The sequence below is a fragment of the Lethenteron reissneri genome, chromosome 33 (assembly GCF_015708825.2).
Source record: "Lethenteron reissneri isolate LAM-NWPU_2019-01 chromosome 33, ASM1570882v1, whole genome shotgun sequence".
Classification (NCBI taxonomy): Eukaryota; Metazoa; Chordata; class Hyperoartia; order Petromyzontiformes; family Petromyzontidae; genus Lethenteron; species Lethenteron reissneri.
The window spans coordinates 12,673,831-12,693,287 of NC_083811.1; the positions used below are offsets into that span (position 1 = coordinate 12,673,831).

The following is a 19,457-nucleotide window of genomic DNA, read 5'->3' on the forward strand; positions in this document are numbered from 1 at the left end:
TTAATTTCCCATGCAGAGAACCATCTCAGCTAGTTCCAGCTTCACTTGTGTTCTTTAGCGGCTGCTGGTATTTCCTCTGCACTGTGTCTATTACTTGATAATTTGATGCAAAATCTGACAATTAATTAAATGTAAATATGTCTTAATGAACATTGCTACAAGTTACCATATTAGTGCATAATTGAAGTAGTAATTATAAATAATACTTTACAATTAAAACTACTATTAACATTACAAACCGAGAGTATGACTTGTAAGGTTCATAGGTAGGTTTTGTATTTGTATTTGTGACAACTGATAAGCTACAATAATCCGTACCTGCTGCTTGTGTGGCTCCCAGGGCAGCAATACGCGCGCTATGCACCTCTATCTCTTCCGTATCGAAGTTTTGTCCAGATGTCCCCCGAACAGCTGATAGATTAAATCTAGATCTGAAGTTTTCGTGACTGCAGGGATCCATACTCTTTGGTTCTTTCGGTAAAGTCACGTAGGTATAAAATAAAAGAAATTAAATTATTTTATTTTATACCTAAATAAATAAATTTATTTTATTTTATTTTTATACCTACGTGACTTTACTGATAGATTAACTTCTCTTACCACAGCTCTTCCGAGCTGTTTTAGCCACGCATCAGTCTTTTTTGTTTTTGATTATTTAAACAGTGAGAACTATTGGCTGAGTGTGACAGCACTAAGCTCAGTATTGATTTTGCATCCATTATTTGTGCAAACATTGGTTGATTGGTCAGGGAATGCATGCAAATTAAAAGCATAATTTTTTTATCTAAACTATTTTTATTTTACCAGCTAAGACCCACTGAGCTATTTAGCTCTTTTTCAGTAGTGACCTGGCCGCAAATGATAGCTCAAGGAAGTGGCTTATTACGTGGAAATGTATAGCAGCCAAATACTCTTAAACGCATGTTTCTAAATGTGGAGGGAAAAACTGGAGGACCCAGAGAAAAATCCATGCAACCATGGGGAGAGCATACAAACTCCAAATATACAGCAAGCATCAGGGTCGGGATCAAATCCACGACCTCCTGCATACCAGGCGAGGTAATTAACATCTCGCCACCGTGACAAGATGTTAAGAAAAGCGTTTGAATTTGGACAGAGTACATTGCGAACAGGAATGGCAGCTGATTAACTTTTGACGAATGGCAGCCACAGAGGGAACTCGCCAGAGAAAATGACTACCGTGGAGGTAGAGCAATGAGATCAACTGATGTTCAGGAGATGATAGACAAGGAGCAGTAGCAATGTGCAGTGGTGAGGCCCTCATCCAGCAGTGAGTAGATAATGGCTGATCATGGAATTCAAAAGATCTTTCTCAAGCATTATGTTGTCAAGAATGTTATCATCAACGGATGTGATAAATATGCAGGTGAATGTATAAACGTATGTTTTAAAAGCAAAACCCCACAGATTCCCACCGTTAAAAAGGGTCAAATTTAAGAGTCACTTTCACTGCTTTAGCCGCTTTGATTTTTGTTATTAGATTTCAGTTGACTTCATTGGGTCAGCATGTCGTATTTCCTCTCGTATTCCCAATCGTTATATTTAGACGATAGAAATTGATCGCCACGTTATAATGTACTCGGCATGGAAAGTCAAATTGTTTCCAAGCTCAGCTGTGAACGGCTTAGCTCCCCTCTCCAGCAGATGGAATTTGAACTCTCACATCCTTACGATTGTGAGTCATTCGCCCTTACCACGGTGCCAACCAAATCGTTTATTAGAGGACTATCAATAATTCATTTGCACAGAATGATGGGCACATTCTGTGCAAATGTATCAATAATACATTTGCACAGAATGTGCACATCGTTGCTTGAATAAATAATCGAGTTCTAGGCTCCCTTCACTTCTTCCCCAAGGGCTCGCCTATTGTGCACCATTAGACTTCATGGCCAACGACGATCCATCACAACGTTTAAGCATATAAACGAAATTGTAAAAACAACACCTTTTAAATTAAACGTTATAATATGTGCACGCGTGTAACAAGGTGTGCTCTTTTACACCGTAAAGTACTGTCCACGACTATGAGATCTCTTTTACCAGTGGCAAAATATAATAGTAGGTTTTTACCCTTTTAACTGGTACAAAACTGACACCTTTATTCAAGGCATCATGTTTGCAATGACCACAACACAAGTAGTCAAAAAAGCAAACAAAAAGAAGCAACTCTGATAAGGATGATAAGACAGTGCATATTATCATCCTTATCAGAGTTGCTTCTTTTTGTTTGCTTTTTTGACTACTTGTGTTGTGGTCATTGCAAACATGATGCCTTGAATAAAGGTGTCAGTTTTGTACCAGTTAAAAGGGTAAAAACCTACTATTACTGTCCACGAGTTGCTTAACTATAATTAGCTTTGTAGTGTGACAATTATTACAAGTCATTATTAGGTTTTCTCAGTTTCTAGGTTGTATCAAGTGTTTTTTTTTACATATAGGCTTTCGCCCGATGATGATGGATGTAATTACCAGTGAAACGTCGTATTCAAATTGTAAAAGTTGTGGATTTACTCTCCAACACACGGTGGGCTGAAGTAGTAACTAATTGGTGCGTTGTTTACGTGACAAACCTTACTCGCTGTGTCGGGTGGTGGAGGGCTATGACACATTCATACTTACATGCTGTAACCCAAAAACCTTTATTATGAAGTGTTTTTGTTCTGGTAACACTTTATCATGCTTTCTGCTACTTTTTTTCTTTTCAGTTTTCGTCTATTTTTAGAATCCAGTTTTTTCTCCTAAATTGGATCCGGAAAGGAAAGAAACTAATAGTTGAATGCATAAGAAAGCAGACACAGGGAAAGGCAAAAGAGTTGTAAGTGAGGCAACAAAACAGAGAGATAGCAATCGATGCATTAATGAGACGGAGACTGCACAGAGGCACAAGGTATATGCAACAGAAGTGTAGATAGAAAAGACAGCAGATACAGAGAAAGAATAAAAACGTGAGAAATATATATGGCATGCTCTTGTGTTTAGCTGCTGTTGGAAAAGTGTCTATCTGCTAATCTGGCTGTGGTAATGTGCAGAGAGGTATGTGGTTGTTAAGCCAAACTGTGCTGGGTTTGATACCCATCTGTATGCATTTTTGAAGCAGGTTTGGGTCACCAGAACCTGTACTGTTGGGCTGGCTGTCTTCAGTAAGAATCAGTTTAACACGTAGGCTTTCGTGAGCAGTATTATTCATAATAAAGACTTTTGGGTTAGATCGCGTAAGTATAAATGTGTCGCAACCCTCCACCACCCGACACGGCCAATCGGTAAAAAATGTGTCACGTTAACAAAACGACAATTAGTTACTTCTTCAGCCCACCGGTGTGTTCGCAACCCTCCACCACCGTGTCGGGTGGTGGAGGGTTGCGACACATTTATACTTACACGATCTAACCCAAAAGTCTTTATTATTCAGTCAGAATGCTTGTAGGCAGAGTAAACATCAGCACTGTCTTGAACTAGATCATACTTCATGAGTACAAAGCATGATCTAGTTAATGTGAAGAATTAAGCACACGCATGGTTGAAACAAAATTACACCATATGGGCATTTTTTTATATTAAACATATCAATTTTATATTAAACATATCAATAACTTGTTATATAATTACACATGTTTCGTATCGATCCTCACCAACTGCTTAACTTGCGGTGTGGAAACCATGTGCTTTAAGGTTGAATGTAATTGCCTAATTTGACCCTGCAATTCACTCAAATTCTAACCACTCTTGATACATTTGTTATTTCCAGTGCTCTATTAAATGTATGTTTTGCACGTGTGAATATGGTTGTTTACTATTCAACAAGTCAAAAACGTGTAAGTGATTTCTTGCTCATATGAGCATTGCCACGATTCCCATCTTCTGTTTACAGCCTTGAGCCAGTCGTAGACATTCCACATTCCTTTGGCAGAAGCCAGTCTACCCAGAGGACAACCACTGTGTACTTCCCCACAAGATGGTACTAGTTTTAATGACCCGGAAGGGTGATGGGCTGAGTCAACCCCCAACCAGGATCCGATTGCGAGCTTCTCGCTCAACCGTTGAGGCTCCTGTCCAGGGTTTATTGGAGTGCTCCGCTGTTGTGTTTCAACGATTGTAAATTGGCAAAATCCTAAACCCTGGGCCAGTGTTCTTCAAAACAAGGCCCGCAGGCCACTGGCGGCGCCTGGTGGCCTTTAGTGCAGCCCCTGACGTGCGGGCTCACCCGACAATACACAAATGTGAAAACACTCCTTGCTGGCGGTATGGCGGCCCACACACTGATGATGTCTCGGTGAAAGTGTCTCCCCCCCCCCTTCAAATTTTGTGAAGAACACGGCGCCTGCGTTAATGCACCCTGCGTTAATCCAGCCCTTCGTGTCGCCTACGGAATGAGAGCATCTGATGGGAGGAAGGGGGAGGCTGTGCGTGACGAGTTGAACGTGTCTGCACCGCAGACGGGGCTGCTGGTGGGGCTGCACACGTGCGGAGACCTGGCGGCCACCACGTTGCGGCTGTTCTCCGGGAGAGCGGAGCTGCGCGGCGTGTGCAGCGTGGGCTGCTGCTACCACCTGCTGTCCGAGCCACCTCAGCTGCACAGCTCCCCGGCAGCAGGTACGGCCGGGTCCTCCCCCCCTTGGCATCTGTCTCACTTGTACGTGTGCACCAAGATTCCCGCGATGTTACCATTTCGCGATGATATGTAAATTTTTCACGATGTGGCAATCGTCACGATATCCTTTTTCCCCGTAACTTTTAGAATTTTTTTTTCACGAATGTATTGGAGAGTTTTTATGCTTTGCTGTACTTCCAGAACAATTAAGTAGCTCAAGCAATGTCTTCATATATCTGTCTCTACACGTAATATTAAAGTCTTTCAAACACAACCCATCAGCCACACAGCGAGTGCATCATTTTATCAGGATTGATGCGGTACAAGCAAAAACCCTGGACTGGTTTCGACATAGAGTGTCTCATCAGCAGAGTCAGACTCGTTTGAATCGATGCTGGTAAATTGCCAGATGTTATAGGCAATGACACTCTCCTTGGGATATGGGTTCTAGTTTGATCCAAGCTTGATTGCTGATGAGATAATGATTTTTTTGTGTTCAATATAAATATTGTTTACTTTAAAGTCCTTCAGCTGCAGTTCACATAAGCCTGCCTACATGAGTGGCAATCCTTTCAGTACCATTTTGTATAATTTGCAGTTGTATAGCAGTGGCACGTGTATTACAGCTCCAAGCATCACCACAAGATCACTGGGATGGAGAATATTTTAAAAGTAACAGACTAGCTTCTTCGGAAAAATTAAGCCATCCTTCAGTGTTACCCTTGCGAGACAGAAATTAAGCAATTACTTGCTGTTCCGATTGCATTACTACCTAACATCGATATCGTGGTTCAGTATCATTTCTACAGCTAACTCAGAACTAACAAACGAAATGGGCACCGCTCCCCACTCTCATTTTACCACAGAGACACATTGACTTGAAAAAAATCGATGCACTTCATTACATTGGTGTGCTTGGTATGCAGAGACCGAAGCTTCAAAGTAACTTCATCACAGCATTAGATTTGTAAAGTATTTTTTGTTGCCATCTCATTATCCCAACATTGTATCCTTATTAATGTCTTGTTACGTGCGATGCAGACGATGAATCGCAGGCATATGGGTTTCCCATGAGTGACCATCTCAAGTCGCTTCACTGCACAATTGGAAGGAACGCGCGCATGTCTGCCTGCCTGGTAAGGGAGGCACGGTGTTTATTGCATACAGTACGATGTGGGTTGACCCACACCCCTTAGGAGCAAAGTGCAATGTGTGCATATGGCTCCAGGTAGTGTGCTTGTATCAGTAGTTACCATTCATCTCCCACCCCCCACCTGCGTAACATAAGCATGTGTTGCTTATACCCGAACTGGGCCGGTTATGAAGTTTGCTTATAACCAGCTTCCACTGTATTGTGATGTTGGATCTGAAGCATTCAATAAAACCGCGTTCAGCGAGGTTTTCCTGTAGCACAGATGGCCAGGCCTTCTGTGGTTCGTGGGTCAGTCCTATTGAGTAGGTGTCTAGCTGAGTTCACTATTCTCATTCTGGTCGGACAAAGGTGTGTCTTAAGTCACGTGTTTGTTTGCATTGTCCAGTTTGCATCAGATACTGATACAATAAACTTGTGCTCAGAATGTACATCAGCTCTACAACACTGGCTGATGTTAACCAACCTACAACTCAACCCCTCAAATTCCAAGACCATGGTTCCTTGCAAATCGTCAGAAGTTATAACGCCTGAACGTGCCAGTTTGCATCATCGTGGAGGGCAGTTCCTCATGTTAAGTTTAATTTTCTTAGTGTCATCCGTGCATCGATGTAACCTTTTTGCTAAATATAGCATATTATATGTCTTGGATTGATTCTTTGATTGGTTTAGATAAGGGTTGGTTATCTGGATGTACTGTATACATTTGAAAAGTAGCAAATTCAAATCCTGATTGGTTGCCAACCCAACCCCATCATCCCTGTCAGTGCAGTAAAATAAGTATCACTTTGTGTGATGTTAACTGTAGTTGTCCTTTGAAGAGAGTGGCCCCCAACCGTACAAATGGTGGAATTTCCACCTCTGGCTTGTGGCTGTTAACGTAGTTAAGCACGCCCCCGCGCTCGTGTAGCGTGGAGACGATTCCACTTTTGTCTCATACGAATTGCAACCTCGCTCGAGAGTTGAACACAAACGTGTTTGTCCTAAACTGTGCACCAATGCGCAATAAGTGACAACTATTTATAGGAAGAATGACGGCAATACTTCCATTGAACACTTTCTAGGTAAGTTTTATTTACGTCATGTGGTGTAATTAAACAATTCTGCTGATTCAGAGGCTTGGCAGTAATTTCTGCCATTTTGTATGTGTTTTCCCTGCGTATTATCACGCTGGTGCATTGGACACAATGCCCCATGCGTCATACATGATGCCTGAGCGGCGCTGATATGGCTTCTGTAAATGCTGTGTAGCAGTTAATCAGGACACTGACTGCGCAAGGAGAGTTAGTGGAAGCAAAATATCCACAAAAGTGGATTGCCAAATCTAAATGTGTGCATGTGCCTCGAGATATATAACTATGCCTAACCCAATGACAGAGATGACTATTGTTACCCCTGTAGAATATAGGAACAAGTGCTATCATTGAGGTTATGTTAAAGCAGACATAAAACATAATGGGGTGGTATGACCAGCACCATGCTTGCTCTGGGGGATGGTGTGACCAGCACTACGTTTACAAAGAAGGTTCTTGTTTATAACATGGGGCAGTTTACCAGCATTGAATCGAGAAAGCCTGACTCAGCTGACGAGACGCTTGTGTGTCAATACTGATCCAGAGCTTGCACGTACTGAATCAATACTGTTGGTGCTATGCAATGGATAGACAACGGCAGCAGATGTGCATCGATTAATTATCAGGTACTCACTTTGTTCCGAGTTAAACGAGGTCAATCTAAGGATGACATCCAGACGCTATTTCTTGCCGATGTTGTGCCTAAACAAAAGTTGACTCGGGTCCTCGGGACTGTAGGGCAGCGGGCTGACCACCAGAAAGTGATCTTCCAGAGCTACTAAATGAATTCTGCTATACCGATAGCATGTACATGAAGGGTGACCTGAAAGCACTCACAAATGAATGGTATTATTTGTGTTTGTTCACACTTCACCACATTGGTAAATGAGGTAATTTTCACAGATAAACATGATGAATAGGATCTGCCCCTACATAAAATCGGATAACACAGCGATCACTGTACTCTTATCTTCATTTTAACTGCAATTGTCTCGAACGTTTCCGGTTTCCATGGTCATCATTGTGAATGTTGTGGTTTTGTTTTCAGGCACCCGAACGAGTTACTTCTGGAAAGGGGGTACGATTTAATGTCTTTCTATTTGAGCTTTTATGAATACTGAATTAAGTAGAGGTTACGTTTCGTATAAATGATCACATCCGTCAAAGCTAGCCGACTGCTAATTGTGGTAATTGTCTAAACACTGGTATGCGAAAGCACTCACCCCCATGTGCTCAAGGGAAAGCTGATTCAAATTTGCTCTTCGGTGCTCCTGCACTGCACTATTTGTTATAACCACGGTTGGGGGACAACTCAGCACATCACCCCTCCAAGGTCAATGAAATGAGTTTAACTTTGTGGGTAGTTTACAGTGGTTGTCTTATGGAGAGAATTAATCCTATTATATGAATGTGAGGTTTTCACCACTGACACATGGCTACCAATAGAAATGAGAGCCACCCCATGTGCATTTGAATGTGGGAGCAATTTGACTTGTCTTTTGACAGGAACCGAATGACAGAGTGTAACAATGCAAAGTGACAGTGGCATCTTCCCCAACATCATTTGATACAGTTGAGTTTTATTTATGGGAGTATCTACAAAGGCCGTATTTTTGTAATTCATTCAAACATTCTGATTATGAGTTAGGATACATTTCTAGTGATAATCAATCATACTTTCCATTCAGTGGTTTGATGTATGGAATAGTGTATAATTGGTAGGGCATATAAATTAGATGCAATGCACATGATATTGTACAATCCAAAGTGACAGTGCAACATATGTAAATGATCTGCAGCAAACATTCACGTCAGCATTATTGGATGTGACAGTTGCGTTGAGTGTAACTTTATCACCTCTTAAATTGAATGTAAAATGATAGATGATAGTTTACAGCAATCTTGTCAGTGGAAAATTAAATGGTTTGTTCCAACTTTGCAAATTTCAAATTAACATCGCATTAGGAGAGAATACAGACCATCAGATAGTTATTGAAGATGCAAATGCACATTTGATCGCAGTGTCACGATGTACTGCTGAATCCAACATTCAGTTTCTGTTCAATCTGCACATTAGTCTTTCATTGCACATAGCAAAATGACTCCAGCAGTTAATGCTTAGAAACCTGTTGTTAAATTCCTTTACGTGACCAATACGTGATTGTAACTGGCATTGAAAGCAGCTGTCAGCACACCTAAGTATTTCATTATAAAAGCCAGATGAGGCTATGTGGGCAACTTATGCACTTTAACCACTTTTGCTAGACCATGTTAAGATGTTTGCAATTAATTATGTGCATGCTATTTGCAAACTTTAATGGGGAATAAAACCCTACATTTTGCTATTTTGTCCAGCTTATTACAGAATGTAATTCAGTATTTATTGTAATAAAATGTGTTCAGTTCCATTTTATTTGGTGACGTGGGTGAGTAACATTTAGCGAAAGACTGCTTTGCAAGAGAGACCTGCGGAGTACTGTATTAGAGATAGCACGGCGTAAGCATACAGAACCACAGTGATTCAAAATACGGAACAACAATAGTTAGTCATGATAAAGTTTTTTCATTTAGGTTAGATCGCGTAAATGTTAAAAAAACTTTAATATAAATAATATTGGTCGTGAAAGCCTACATGTTAAACAAAAATAAAAAATACAGAACAACAATAATTTAAAAAATTCAACATTCAAAGGTATACAATTGAGGGCATCACTTTACAGGACATGAGGAACAGCAATGAAACAAATCTAAGAATAAAAATATTGAGTTAGGCAGAGCATGCAAAGCACGTGCGCGTAAGTGGGTATTCTAAATAAAGTAAGAAGCGTTAATAGTCTGAGGGGCGCACTTATTCTTGTCGGCAGTAAATTGCTCGATTGTGTGAAAATAACATACAGCAATTGCAGTCTCAAGAAGTTAACAGTATATGATAAAAGAGGAAAAGACAAATACAGTTTAGTGTTGTGCGTTATTGTTAAACTAATTTATTGTTCCTTTTTTGGCAGTTGCTCACTGAGTCACTGTTCTATCGAGCAGTGCTGCAGGTGCTCGTTGAAGACCATTATGGAAGCCTCAGCAGGTAGAATTATCACTGCTCACAACAGTGCGTGCTCAGCTCCCACGACCAAACTACAAGACGGTCAACACATCGCGCGCTTTCAATTGCACTTCTTCGGCCGTTTGGAATGCTCTTTCTTCCGATATTAGGAAGTTTATATTTAAACTCATTTCTCTTGGTCTGTTTGTTGTGTTTCGTTTATTGTCTTTCCCCTGTACCTCCGATTAGCATGGTTGGCTACGAACGGTGCGAAAGAAGTTCACCATAAATACATCGTGATTTGCTTAGAAAGCACGAGTTGAAAATGTGGTTAGGTGGTTTATAGGGATAATTCCAATATCAGAGTATGTAGCCGGCACTTTTGAGATCCTGGCCTTGAACAGACATAGTATATTACATATGTGATGCACTTTTAGTAATGTGGTTTGAAAATATAAAATGTGTTATGTGCATCATCCACCAAAATTGGTTTACGTTAATGAACATCCGAGTCATGGCTTATTGGTACACTTACTGAGGTTTTATGTTCTTTACACGTGTTGTTGGGAGTCAATTTTTGAGAAATTGGATGAAACGTTCAAACGTGTTGGTCATCGCTGATCCCTCTAGCACCAAGCGTGTGGGCAAGACGTACGCAAAGTCCACCTCATTCCTGGACTACACCCGAAAGGCGCTGCAGAAGTTGGAATTGGATGACTCAAAGGTTGGTCAATGTGCATCACTCACATTTAAGAATCGGTGCGGATTTAATGGTTAGCACACTTGCACTGGACATTTCATATCCCCAGTACGGCGGTTGAAAGTGTGGGCAAGCTTTTTAAATCCACCTGCCTCTGTTCTCCCAGCAGTACACGTGGTTACACCAGTTGCTTGGCAGGTCATGTGTAATGGGGTAAAGTGTGGGTACTCCCATCTCTTTAAATATGTCTGCTCAGTGTGGAAGAGGTGGACAAATACCATCTAGGTTTTTCTAGAGCAGTGGTTCTTAAACTTTTTCTGCTACTGTACCCCTATTTGAAATTTGTTTCAACCAAATATACCCCCTTGCCTGACCCAACATGGTTGTGAGAAATCAATGTATGAATAACGAACATCAATATTTTAACCAATTGCCAATTTTGTGAAGTATCCTAACAAGCAAGCAAATTAAAAAAAGTTAACGGACGCTCTGTGACGCGTAATGTAATTTGTTCTCGCTCGCTGGTTACTCTTGGAAACCACATTGTTTATGATCAATGAGTTTAGAAAGGTATTTTATATCGTTATCGGTTACCATGTGGATTTCAACTTTTTTATGTTATTTTATATTGGCAGATCCATAGCATATTCATACTCTATTCACCAATGTCTCGTGTATGATATTTATTTCACACATTCATAAATCAACTCGTGTACAAACCTGGGACATTTCCACGTGTACCCCCAGCGGTTCGTTGACCCCGGTTTGAGAACCACTGCTCTTGAGCTTCCTCTAGTGGTGGCACTTTGGCCAGCAGTGGCATGAGCAAGTAAGTGCAGGGGGCTGCACCTTGCCCCGATATGATAAGCATCTGAAAGAATTGTCCTCAGAAATGTTCTACTTATGCCATATAACAGCTCGTGCACTGCCTTTCTCAAAGGTATTCCTAAGTCTGAAATGTGTCAATCATGTGTGTGTGTGCTTGTCTTGCTTTGTACAATATAACAATGTGACTTTGCCTGTTATCGTATTCTCAGTTGAGTGATGCTGACATTCAAGATTACTACAGCAAATTCCTCCCTCGCTTGCCAGAGATGGAAGCCTTTAACATGGTACGGTGACACACCCTGTCTGTCGGGCCACACTTCACAGTTGAAATTTCGATTTACAGCTTTCGTGACTGCAGGGATTCATATTCTTGGTTCTTTTGGTAAAGTCACGTAGAAGGGAAATAATAAAATAATAAAATTAAAACAACTTTTTTTATTATTATTTTAATAATGAAAATAACAATTGCTTTATTTTTATTATATAAAACAATTGTTTTATTTTTATCATTATTTCATTTTTTCCCTTCTATTATTTCCCTTCTACGTGACTTTACCGAAAGAACCAAGAATATACTTCATAGTTTGGTCACATTCGTAAAACACGTGGACTTGGAACTGCTTCTTCCTGTACGATTGTGCACTGATTTATGTGCATTTTCTCTCTCTCCTCTGTGAACAGCTCAAGGTGATCCTTGCTCCTTGCATTGAGGGCATCATCCTAATGGACAGACTGTGCTTTCTCTTGGAACAGGTACAGGACTGAACCTAAAGTAATGTTAGTTTGAGTTAATAACAGCATACATTGGAAAGCAATCACTACCGTTTATTTTATTTTGCATTTGTTAAACCATAACCACAATGTTCTGTTTTCTAAATGCCTTGGCCACTCTACATTGTATGAACGTGCACCTAGCTTGGCACAGGCAGAGTATTTAATACTACCATCTTGTGCTAAAAGGTGGTTATCAATATATATATATGTCTTCTTGGTGGTGGTAAAGGCTATAACCTAATTGCTCAGAATGTGCCCGACCTCACCAGACCTTGGAGGCTAAGCAGGTTTGAACCTGGATAGTGCTGGAAGGGCAAGCATAGAACACAACCGTAAGGCAATAGGTGTTGTGGGCAGTACGGCTACTCCTCCCCCCACCTTCACCAACCGGCACTAACCAGCATGGTGAAGTACGGTCAAATAACCCTCACTGCCTGGACCGATTGGTGGAGGTTCTTGTCCAGATGTGACATGACAAATGGGCTGTACATGGTGTACATGGTGCTAAGACTATACTACTGTTTACAGCACAAGTGCCATGGATTCAATGCGTACCATTAAAAATTACATATCTGTCTTGCACAGTCCTCGATGAGGTTTACTAAACCTCACATTGGTATCTGAAGAAGTTATATCAACACCTGCACTGGGGATTTAAGGGCTACATGTTGTCTTCTGCAGCAGCTGCGTACCTTAAGAGCACCTGCCCCATCATTCTAAAAGTCAGCCGCATGTGTATTGTGTGTGTTACGTGGCTAATTGGAACAGTGGGCTAATAATGCCCTTGTCAGGGCCCTTGTCAGGGCATTATTAGACCACAGACATCTTTGGCTTGGATTCATTTTAGCCACCTACGATTTCGACCAGAAGCACGCTGGTATTTTCAGCCCTGTCGGCAAGTGCACAAATGTGTGAATGTTTTGTCTCGTTCAGTTATAACAGCTGTAATCTGCAAACATTATGCATACTCTGCCCATCAGGAGCAGAGAAAGGACCCAGATTCGTATTGCAGAGCATCATGGTTCAATTCTAATGGCCACCCTGGTTATTACTGCGGGTGTTGTTAACCATTAAAAATAAGCCGTCTGCTTCACAGTGGATGTTACAGTTCCCGTTACAAGTGTGGTAATAATGATAGCATTATTCATATTTTTTTGTGGTAATAAAATTAGCACCACCTTGTGTAATATCAATTGTAGGTTGCCAATTGATAAACCAGCCTGCCATAGGAATGTGGTATGTCCACCTCTGGTTCAGGCCTGTTAATGGAGATGAGCACTGCTCCATGCTTTTTGAGCCTCGGAGATTAATTAATTTTTTAACTTTTGTGCGATATTGTTGACATGCAACCAGCCACTCGAGAAAAACTTGAATGCACCGTTCAGTGGTGAAGAATGACACGTGAAGTAGTCGCAGGAGGAAATTCAAACGGCCACATACATTGCGGAAAACATAAATAGACAACTTACAGAAGAGTAAATGAATAACATTAAGAAGCTGACGCTATATTTATATCTGTGCAGCTTTGTTATATGTTGCCATGAGCTGTTGCGATACGAGAAAAGTGCAATGTGTACGTGGAATCCTTTTTTTATCTGCTCGTGCGTTTGCAGGATTGTGTGAGCCAAGCAGCCCTAGTGCAGATGTTCCATCCGCTGACATCACCTCGCTGCTATGCACTCGTGGCTACCAGGCGGTGATATGACCTGTCCTTGGATCGATGGCAGTGGGCGACCAATGCCCTCACAGCAATATTTATAGTGAATGCATCAGCATATCGTAATGGACAAGCTACAACCTTGTTTTTATACATATTTATTTTATACACTTTTGTCTGGAACAAGTGCTTTTACTCATGGGTTACCGCAGTGAAACTAATGTAATCGCTGTGTATAATGACCATCTTGTATGTTTATTTGTACAATTCTAAAGTTGTATGGTATTGCTTCGGAATTATTATTTTTAACATTTGAGGCACCAGGCTTGATGGAAGAAACCTATGTAAAGTATTTTATAGTAATATTGTAAAATAAATATTTTATATCTATAGCTACGTCTAAATATTTTATATTGTGTACATGTTTTGCACTCATACAACATACTAAGTGGTTTAGTACGTGTATGCTAAGGGAAGTATATAGGGGCAATTGCTCAACATTTAGCCCAGAAAACAGCAGCACTGGGGAGACAAAGGCAGCCAAACATGGTGCTGGTCTCCCACCCCATAAAATATCAATTGGCGCTTGCCTTGTGGCGGTTACTGTGACATGCACTGTCAATTAAAATATTCACACTTACAAACCAAAGTTTTGGTTCTAGATTTGAATCTTTCTTGACTGCAAGGATTCATACTCTTTGTTTTAAATCACGACGTTTCGGGCGCAACACAAGCGTCCGTCATCAGGTGGCGGATGCTTGTGTTGCGCCCGAAACGTGATTTAATTTTGTTGTTTTCATTTCTTTAATTTTTACCTACGTGACTTTACCGACAAAACCAGAGTATAAAAAGTTCTGGTACCCACTATTGGTCAGCAGGTGTCACCAAAGATCTGCAGTCTGGTTTGTTTTAACACTAAACAGTGTTGACTGACTTTTCACGCAAATATTATTTCATGTTTACTGAACATTGCTTTTTTTGCTTTGCTTTGTGCAGAACATTTCACCCCATAGTGTCAGTGTAGTTTCAGTGATGTAAAATTGTGATTCAGTTTATGTATACATGCATTACATTCATGACAATATTACGTCCGTCTATCGTACCTGCAACTGTGTAAAGATTTCACATTGTTCCAGTTGCCTTTATCACTAATTCATACGAGTGATTGCTTTATTAAAGTATTCCTAATCTCTTAAATCAATCATGGTGTGAGAACAATTTGTAATTGTACTTCTAATATAGGATAGTTTTGGTTGCATGCTGGTTTTCAAAATTGTTAATTTATTGCACTGGCAAAAACTTCTCTTGCTCTTGCGATCAGTGTAAAAGGATGTTAACATCGACTGCAAATAACAAGACCTCTTGGTCATTACATAGAATACACGGGGCACTTTGTTTTATGTATTTTTGTTACCAAACATAGAATTTTATTAGACGAATATGCATGTAATGTCCCTGCCTCCTGTCGGCTGAAATCTCTCAGGAACAAATCGTCCAGGATAAGAGAAAAGTTTGTACTATGTTTTAAATGAATTTTCAGAGAATAGAAATGAAGTTCTCAGAAGCCATTTTCTCTATGAATCAAAGATTGCCTGCAATGTGCTCCCAATCAAAGAGAATAATGCCTCAATTCCTGCTCCCTGGGTTGTCGCTCTGACCTCTGCTCAAGTATACTCTGTGATTGGTTCCACATAACTCTTGGCGCCAGAGTCTTGCCTTCATGTACCACACTGTGCTGTGTCTACAAGGCTCCATGTGTCGTGTCACACCCACGGAGGGCATCGAGGTGACCTTGTCTCATTTTTAGTTGTGGGCTTCCCATTTCAATCGAAATGACAGTCTTAATGTATTCTGACCCATTGGGTGAGAAACACGTTGCAATGAGGAATACGTTTCAGATTTCGTTTGTTTTTTAAATATATTCTTACATTTTTAGGCCCAGTATCAAAATGTATGTTCCTGTTCTGATTGACTACATTTATATATTGCACTAAATGTAAACATTTTCATAATTTTGCAATGTTAATTGTTGAATTTTAAGTTTGCCATGAAGTTCCATCGGTAAAACAATATTTTTTTAGTTTTTATTTACAAGAGTTTGAATGTAAAGGTGACCTGTTAGTGAGGGAAAAAAGTATTTGATCCCCTGCTGATTTTGTACGTTTTCCCACTGACAAAGAAATGATCAGTCTATAATTGTAATGGTAGGTTTATTTGAACAGTTAGAGACAGAATAACAACAACAAAATCCAGAAAAACGCATGTCAAAAATGTTATAAATTGATTGGCATTTTAATGAGGGAAATACGTATTTGACCCCCTCTCAATCAGATTTCTGGCTCCCAGGTGTATTTTATACAGGTAAAAAGCTGAGATTAGGAGCACACTTAAAGGCAGTGCTCCTAATCTCAGCGTGTTACCTGTATAAAAGAACCTGTTCACAGAAGCAATCAATCAGATTCCAAACTCTCCACCATGTCCAAGACCAAAGAGCTCTCCAAGGATGTCAGGGACAAGATTGTAGACCTACACAAGGCTGTAATGGGCTACAAGACCATCGCCAAGCAGCTTGGTGAAAAGGTGACAACAGTTGGTGCGATTATTCGCAAATGGAAGAAAGACAAAAGAACTGTCAATCTTCCTCGTCCTGTGGCTCCATGTAAGATCTCACCTCGTGGAGTTGCAATGATCATGAGAACGGTGAGGAATCAGCCCAGAACTACACGGGAGGATCTTGTCAATGATCTCAAGGCAGCTGGGGCCATAGTCACCAAGAAAACAGTTGGTAAAACACTACACCGTGAAGGACTGAAATCCTGTAGCGCCTGCAAGGTCCCCCTGCTCAAGAAAGCACATATACATGCCCGTCTGAAGTTTGCCAATGAACATCTGAATGATTCAGAGGACAACTGGGTGAAAGTGTTGTGGTCAGATGAGACCAAAATGGAGCTCTTTGGCATCAAGTCAACTCACCGTGTTTGGAGGAGGAGGAATGCTGCCTATGACTCCAAGAATACCATCCTTACCGCCAAACATGGAGGTGGAAACATGCTTTGGGGGTGTTTCTCTGCTAAGGGGACAGGACAACTTCACCGCATCAAAGGAAAGATGGATGGGGCCATGTACCGTCAAATCTTGGGTGAGAACCTCCTTCCCTCAGCCAGGGCATTGAAAATGGGTCGTGGATGGGTATTCCAGCATGACAATGACCCAAAACACACGGCCAAGGCAACAAAGGAGTGGCTCAAGAAGAAGCACATTAAGGTCCTGAAGTGGCCTAGCCAGTCTCCAGAGCTTAATCCCATAGAAAATCTGTGGAGGGAGCTAAAGGTTCGAGTTGCCAAACGTCAGCCTCGAAACCTTAATGACTTGGAGAAGATCTGCAAAGAGGAGTGGGACAAAATCCCTCCTGAGATGTGTGCAAACCTGGTGGCCAACTACAAGAAACGTCTGACCTCTGTGATTGCCAACAAGGGTTTTGCCACCAAGTACTAAGTCATGTTTTGCAGAGGGGTCAAATACTTATTTCCCTCATTAAAATTTATAACAGTTTTGACATGCGTTTTTCTGGATTTTTTTGTTGTTATTCTGTCTCTCACTGTTCAAATAAACATGCCATTAAAATTATAGACTGATAATTTTTTGTCAGTGGGCAAACGTACAAAATCAGCAGGAGATCAAATATTTTTTTCCCTCACTGTACATTAACAAGGATGTCACGTGACTGCAATTTTGTTGAGCAAAATGTGGATGTGATGTCACCCAAGTGATGTGGCATTTTTGGATCCAAAACAATTAGATTATCTGAAATTATCATATCCAGGCCTGATTTTCATATATTTTCAGATTAATCTAAAAACTGTGTTTCGTGTGAAATGTCTCGAAGTGTTATTTGACAACATGCAAACTCGCTGACGCAACTTCATAATAGCATTGTGTAAACTAGCTAGACTAATCCTTCATGCCTTCTTTGTTCCGACGATAGCCATAGCCCAACATTTTAACCTACAGCAGATGTTTACGATGATCTTCGAGAGGTTTTGTTGATCTGTGCTTGTACACAACTGTACATGCAGTCCCCTGTATTTACACGAGTATATTTATTTGAACAGATGCTGCGGTAATCAGTGCATCTGACTCACTCCGGAAATTGGGACTTCAAAATCTGGTTGGGGGATAACTTTACCCATCAAGCTTCCATCACCATCAGCCATAATCTATCCACTTTTGGATGAAGGCCTTCCCAAGCCATTTCCATCTCTTACATTCCTGTAATGCAAAAATCCATACAGCATGACATGAGCTGATTGCAATGTTTCATTGATGGTTATGCTCGTAATGTTATTGCTGCTGCTGGTGGTGGTAATGATGGCGATGTATTGATGAGTGCTGGGTTATTCACTGTCGGGTTGACTAATTCTGTATTCAGCTACATGATATTGATGATAATGCTGGTGATTACAGTGATGATGGTGATGGTGATGACGATAACGATTTGCTCCGCGTCATTGCCATGACAGCGATACCTCCATGTGATCGTATGAACAGCAGTGACCTGGAAATTACGGCAATTTTTCCAGTATCACTGTGATTCGTGGACTTGACCTGACCCACAATGACCCTAAAGTGGACGGGTATCAGTCTTCCTATTACCTCCTATAGTCCAAGCCGTTGCATGGATAAGAGAAGTGAGCTGGAAGTGGTAGAAAGTTCATCCGATTATTTATCCGTGTTTATCCATGCTTCTCCACATGGATAACAAAAGTCAAATGCACAGGTAAACACGGATAATAAGATCCGCACTAATCACCGACCCAAATCAAATCGGATAAGGGGACATACATTGCACATTACCTTCCTTGTAAAGTGCATGTTTCATTGCACTTTTATCCGGGTTAAATATACATATACACTTTATATTTGTCACTCTTAAAACCACTGATGTAAATTTAACTGCCAAAACAGTTTGTTCAGTGTAGAAAAGTCTTCAAACTCTTTAGTTGTAGGGTTTTTATACATGATTTATGCCATCTAACACTTACTTTTAAATACGTGACATTTCATGAACCTGCGAATAGTTGTATTAACATTGCGTTAGATAATTCCACACTGAGTATAATGTTTAAGTGCCAAATTAGAATAATATTTCTTAAATTAACTAACTAGCATATCTCTAGATGCTTTGGTTTTTCAAAGAGGATGGCTTAAATTTGTGGCCAGTGTTCTAAATTTTTATTTGTTTCATAAATCGAAGAATCCCTCATGAATGTAATTCTCATCTGCAGCTGTTGAAATGTGAACGGGTTATATCGAAACTTTACATTCTTACGTGTGCTGTTTTTGTTTGTCCTACACAAACTCATATAGACTTGAGAATTCTGGGATGGGAAAGCACCATGAAAACAGCAGCAGGGATTGTCTTTCAAGAAAAGCTCAAAGGTCAACAGGAATGTTTTCTAAGAGCTGTCATATGGACAGAGTTTAAGAGGCTGGCAGTGCAGCATTCCTCTAAATGTGATGCTGGATTTATTGTTGTGGCCTCTGGGAATGAAGGCCAAGCAGTAGGGAGCTAATTCTGTTCAAAATCACACGCTGCCTACATGCCACAAAAATGCTTTAAACTTTG

At 40.6% G+C, this 19,457-nt stretch overlaps 1 protein-coding gene across 6 annotated transcripts in view; it reads left to right on the plus strand.

The window, feature by feature from the left end:
* The window catches only part of METTL25 (methyltransferase like 25), a 48,847-nt gene extending 34,332 nt beyond the window's left edge, over window positions 1-14,515 (plus strand). For 3 of the 6 annotated variants that reach the window (XM_061564654.1, XM_061564652.1, XM_061564653.1), the window contains exons 6-13: window positions 4,458-4,614; window positions 5,654-5,748; window positions 7,884-7,913; window positions 9,841-9,914; window positions 10,503-10,596; window positions 11,610-11,684; window positions 12,082-12,153; window positions 13,788-14,515. In XM_061564654.1, the coding sequence (XP_061420638.1) occupies window positions 4,458-4,614; window positions 5,654-5,748; window positions 7,884-7,913; window positions 9,841-9,914; window positions 10,503-10,596; window positions 11,610-11,684; window positions 12,082-12,153; window positions 13,788-13,874 (684 nt within the window). In that variant the 3' untranslated portion in view covers window positions 13,875-14,515. Of the gene's footprint in view, window positions 1-4,457; window positions 4,615-5,653; window positions 5,749-7,883; window positions 9,915-10,502; window positions 10,597-11,609; window positions 11,685-12,081; window positions 12,154-13,787 lie in introns of those variants that run through there. The other 3 variants (XR_009756047.1, XR_009756046.1, XR_009756045.1) reach the window with 3 other exon arrangements.
* The last annotated feature ends 4,942 nt before the right edge of the window (window positions 14,516-19,457 follow it).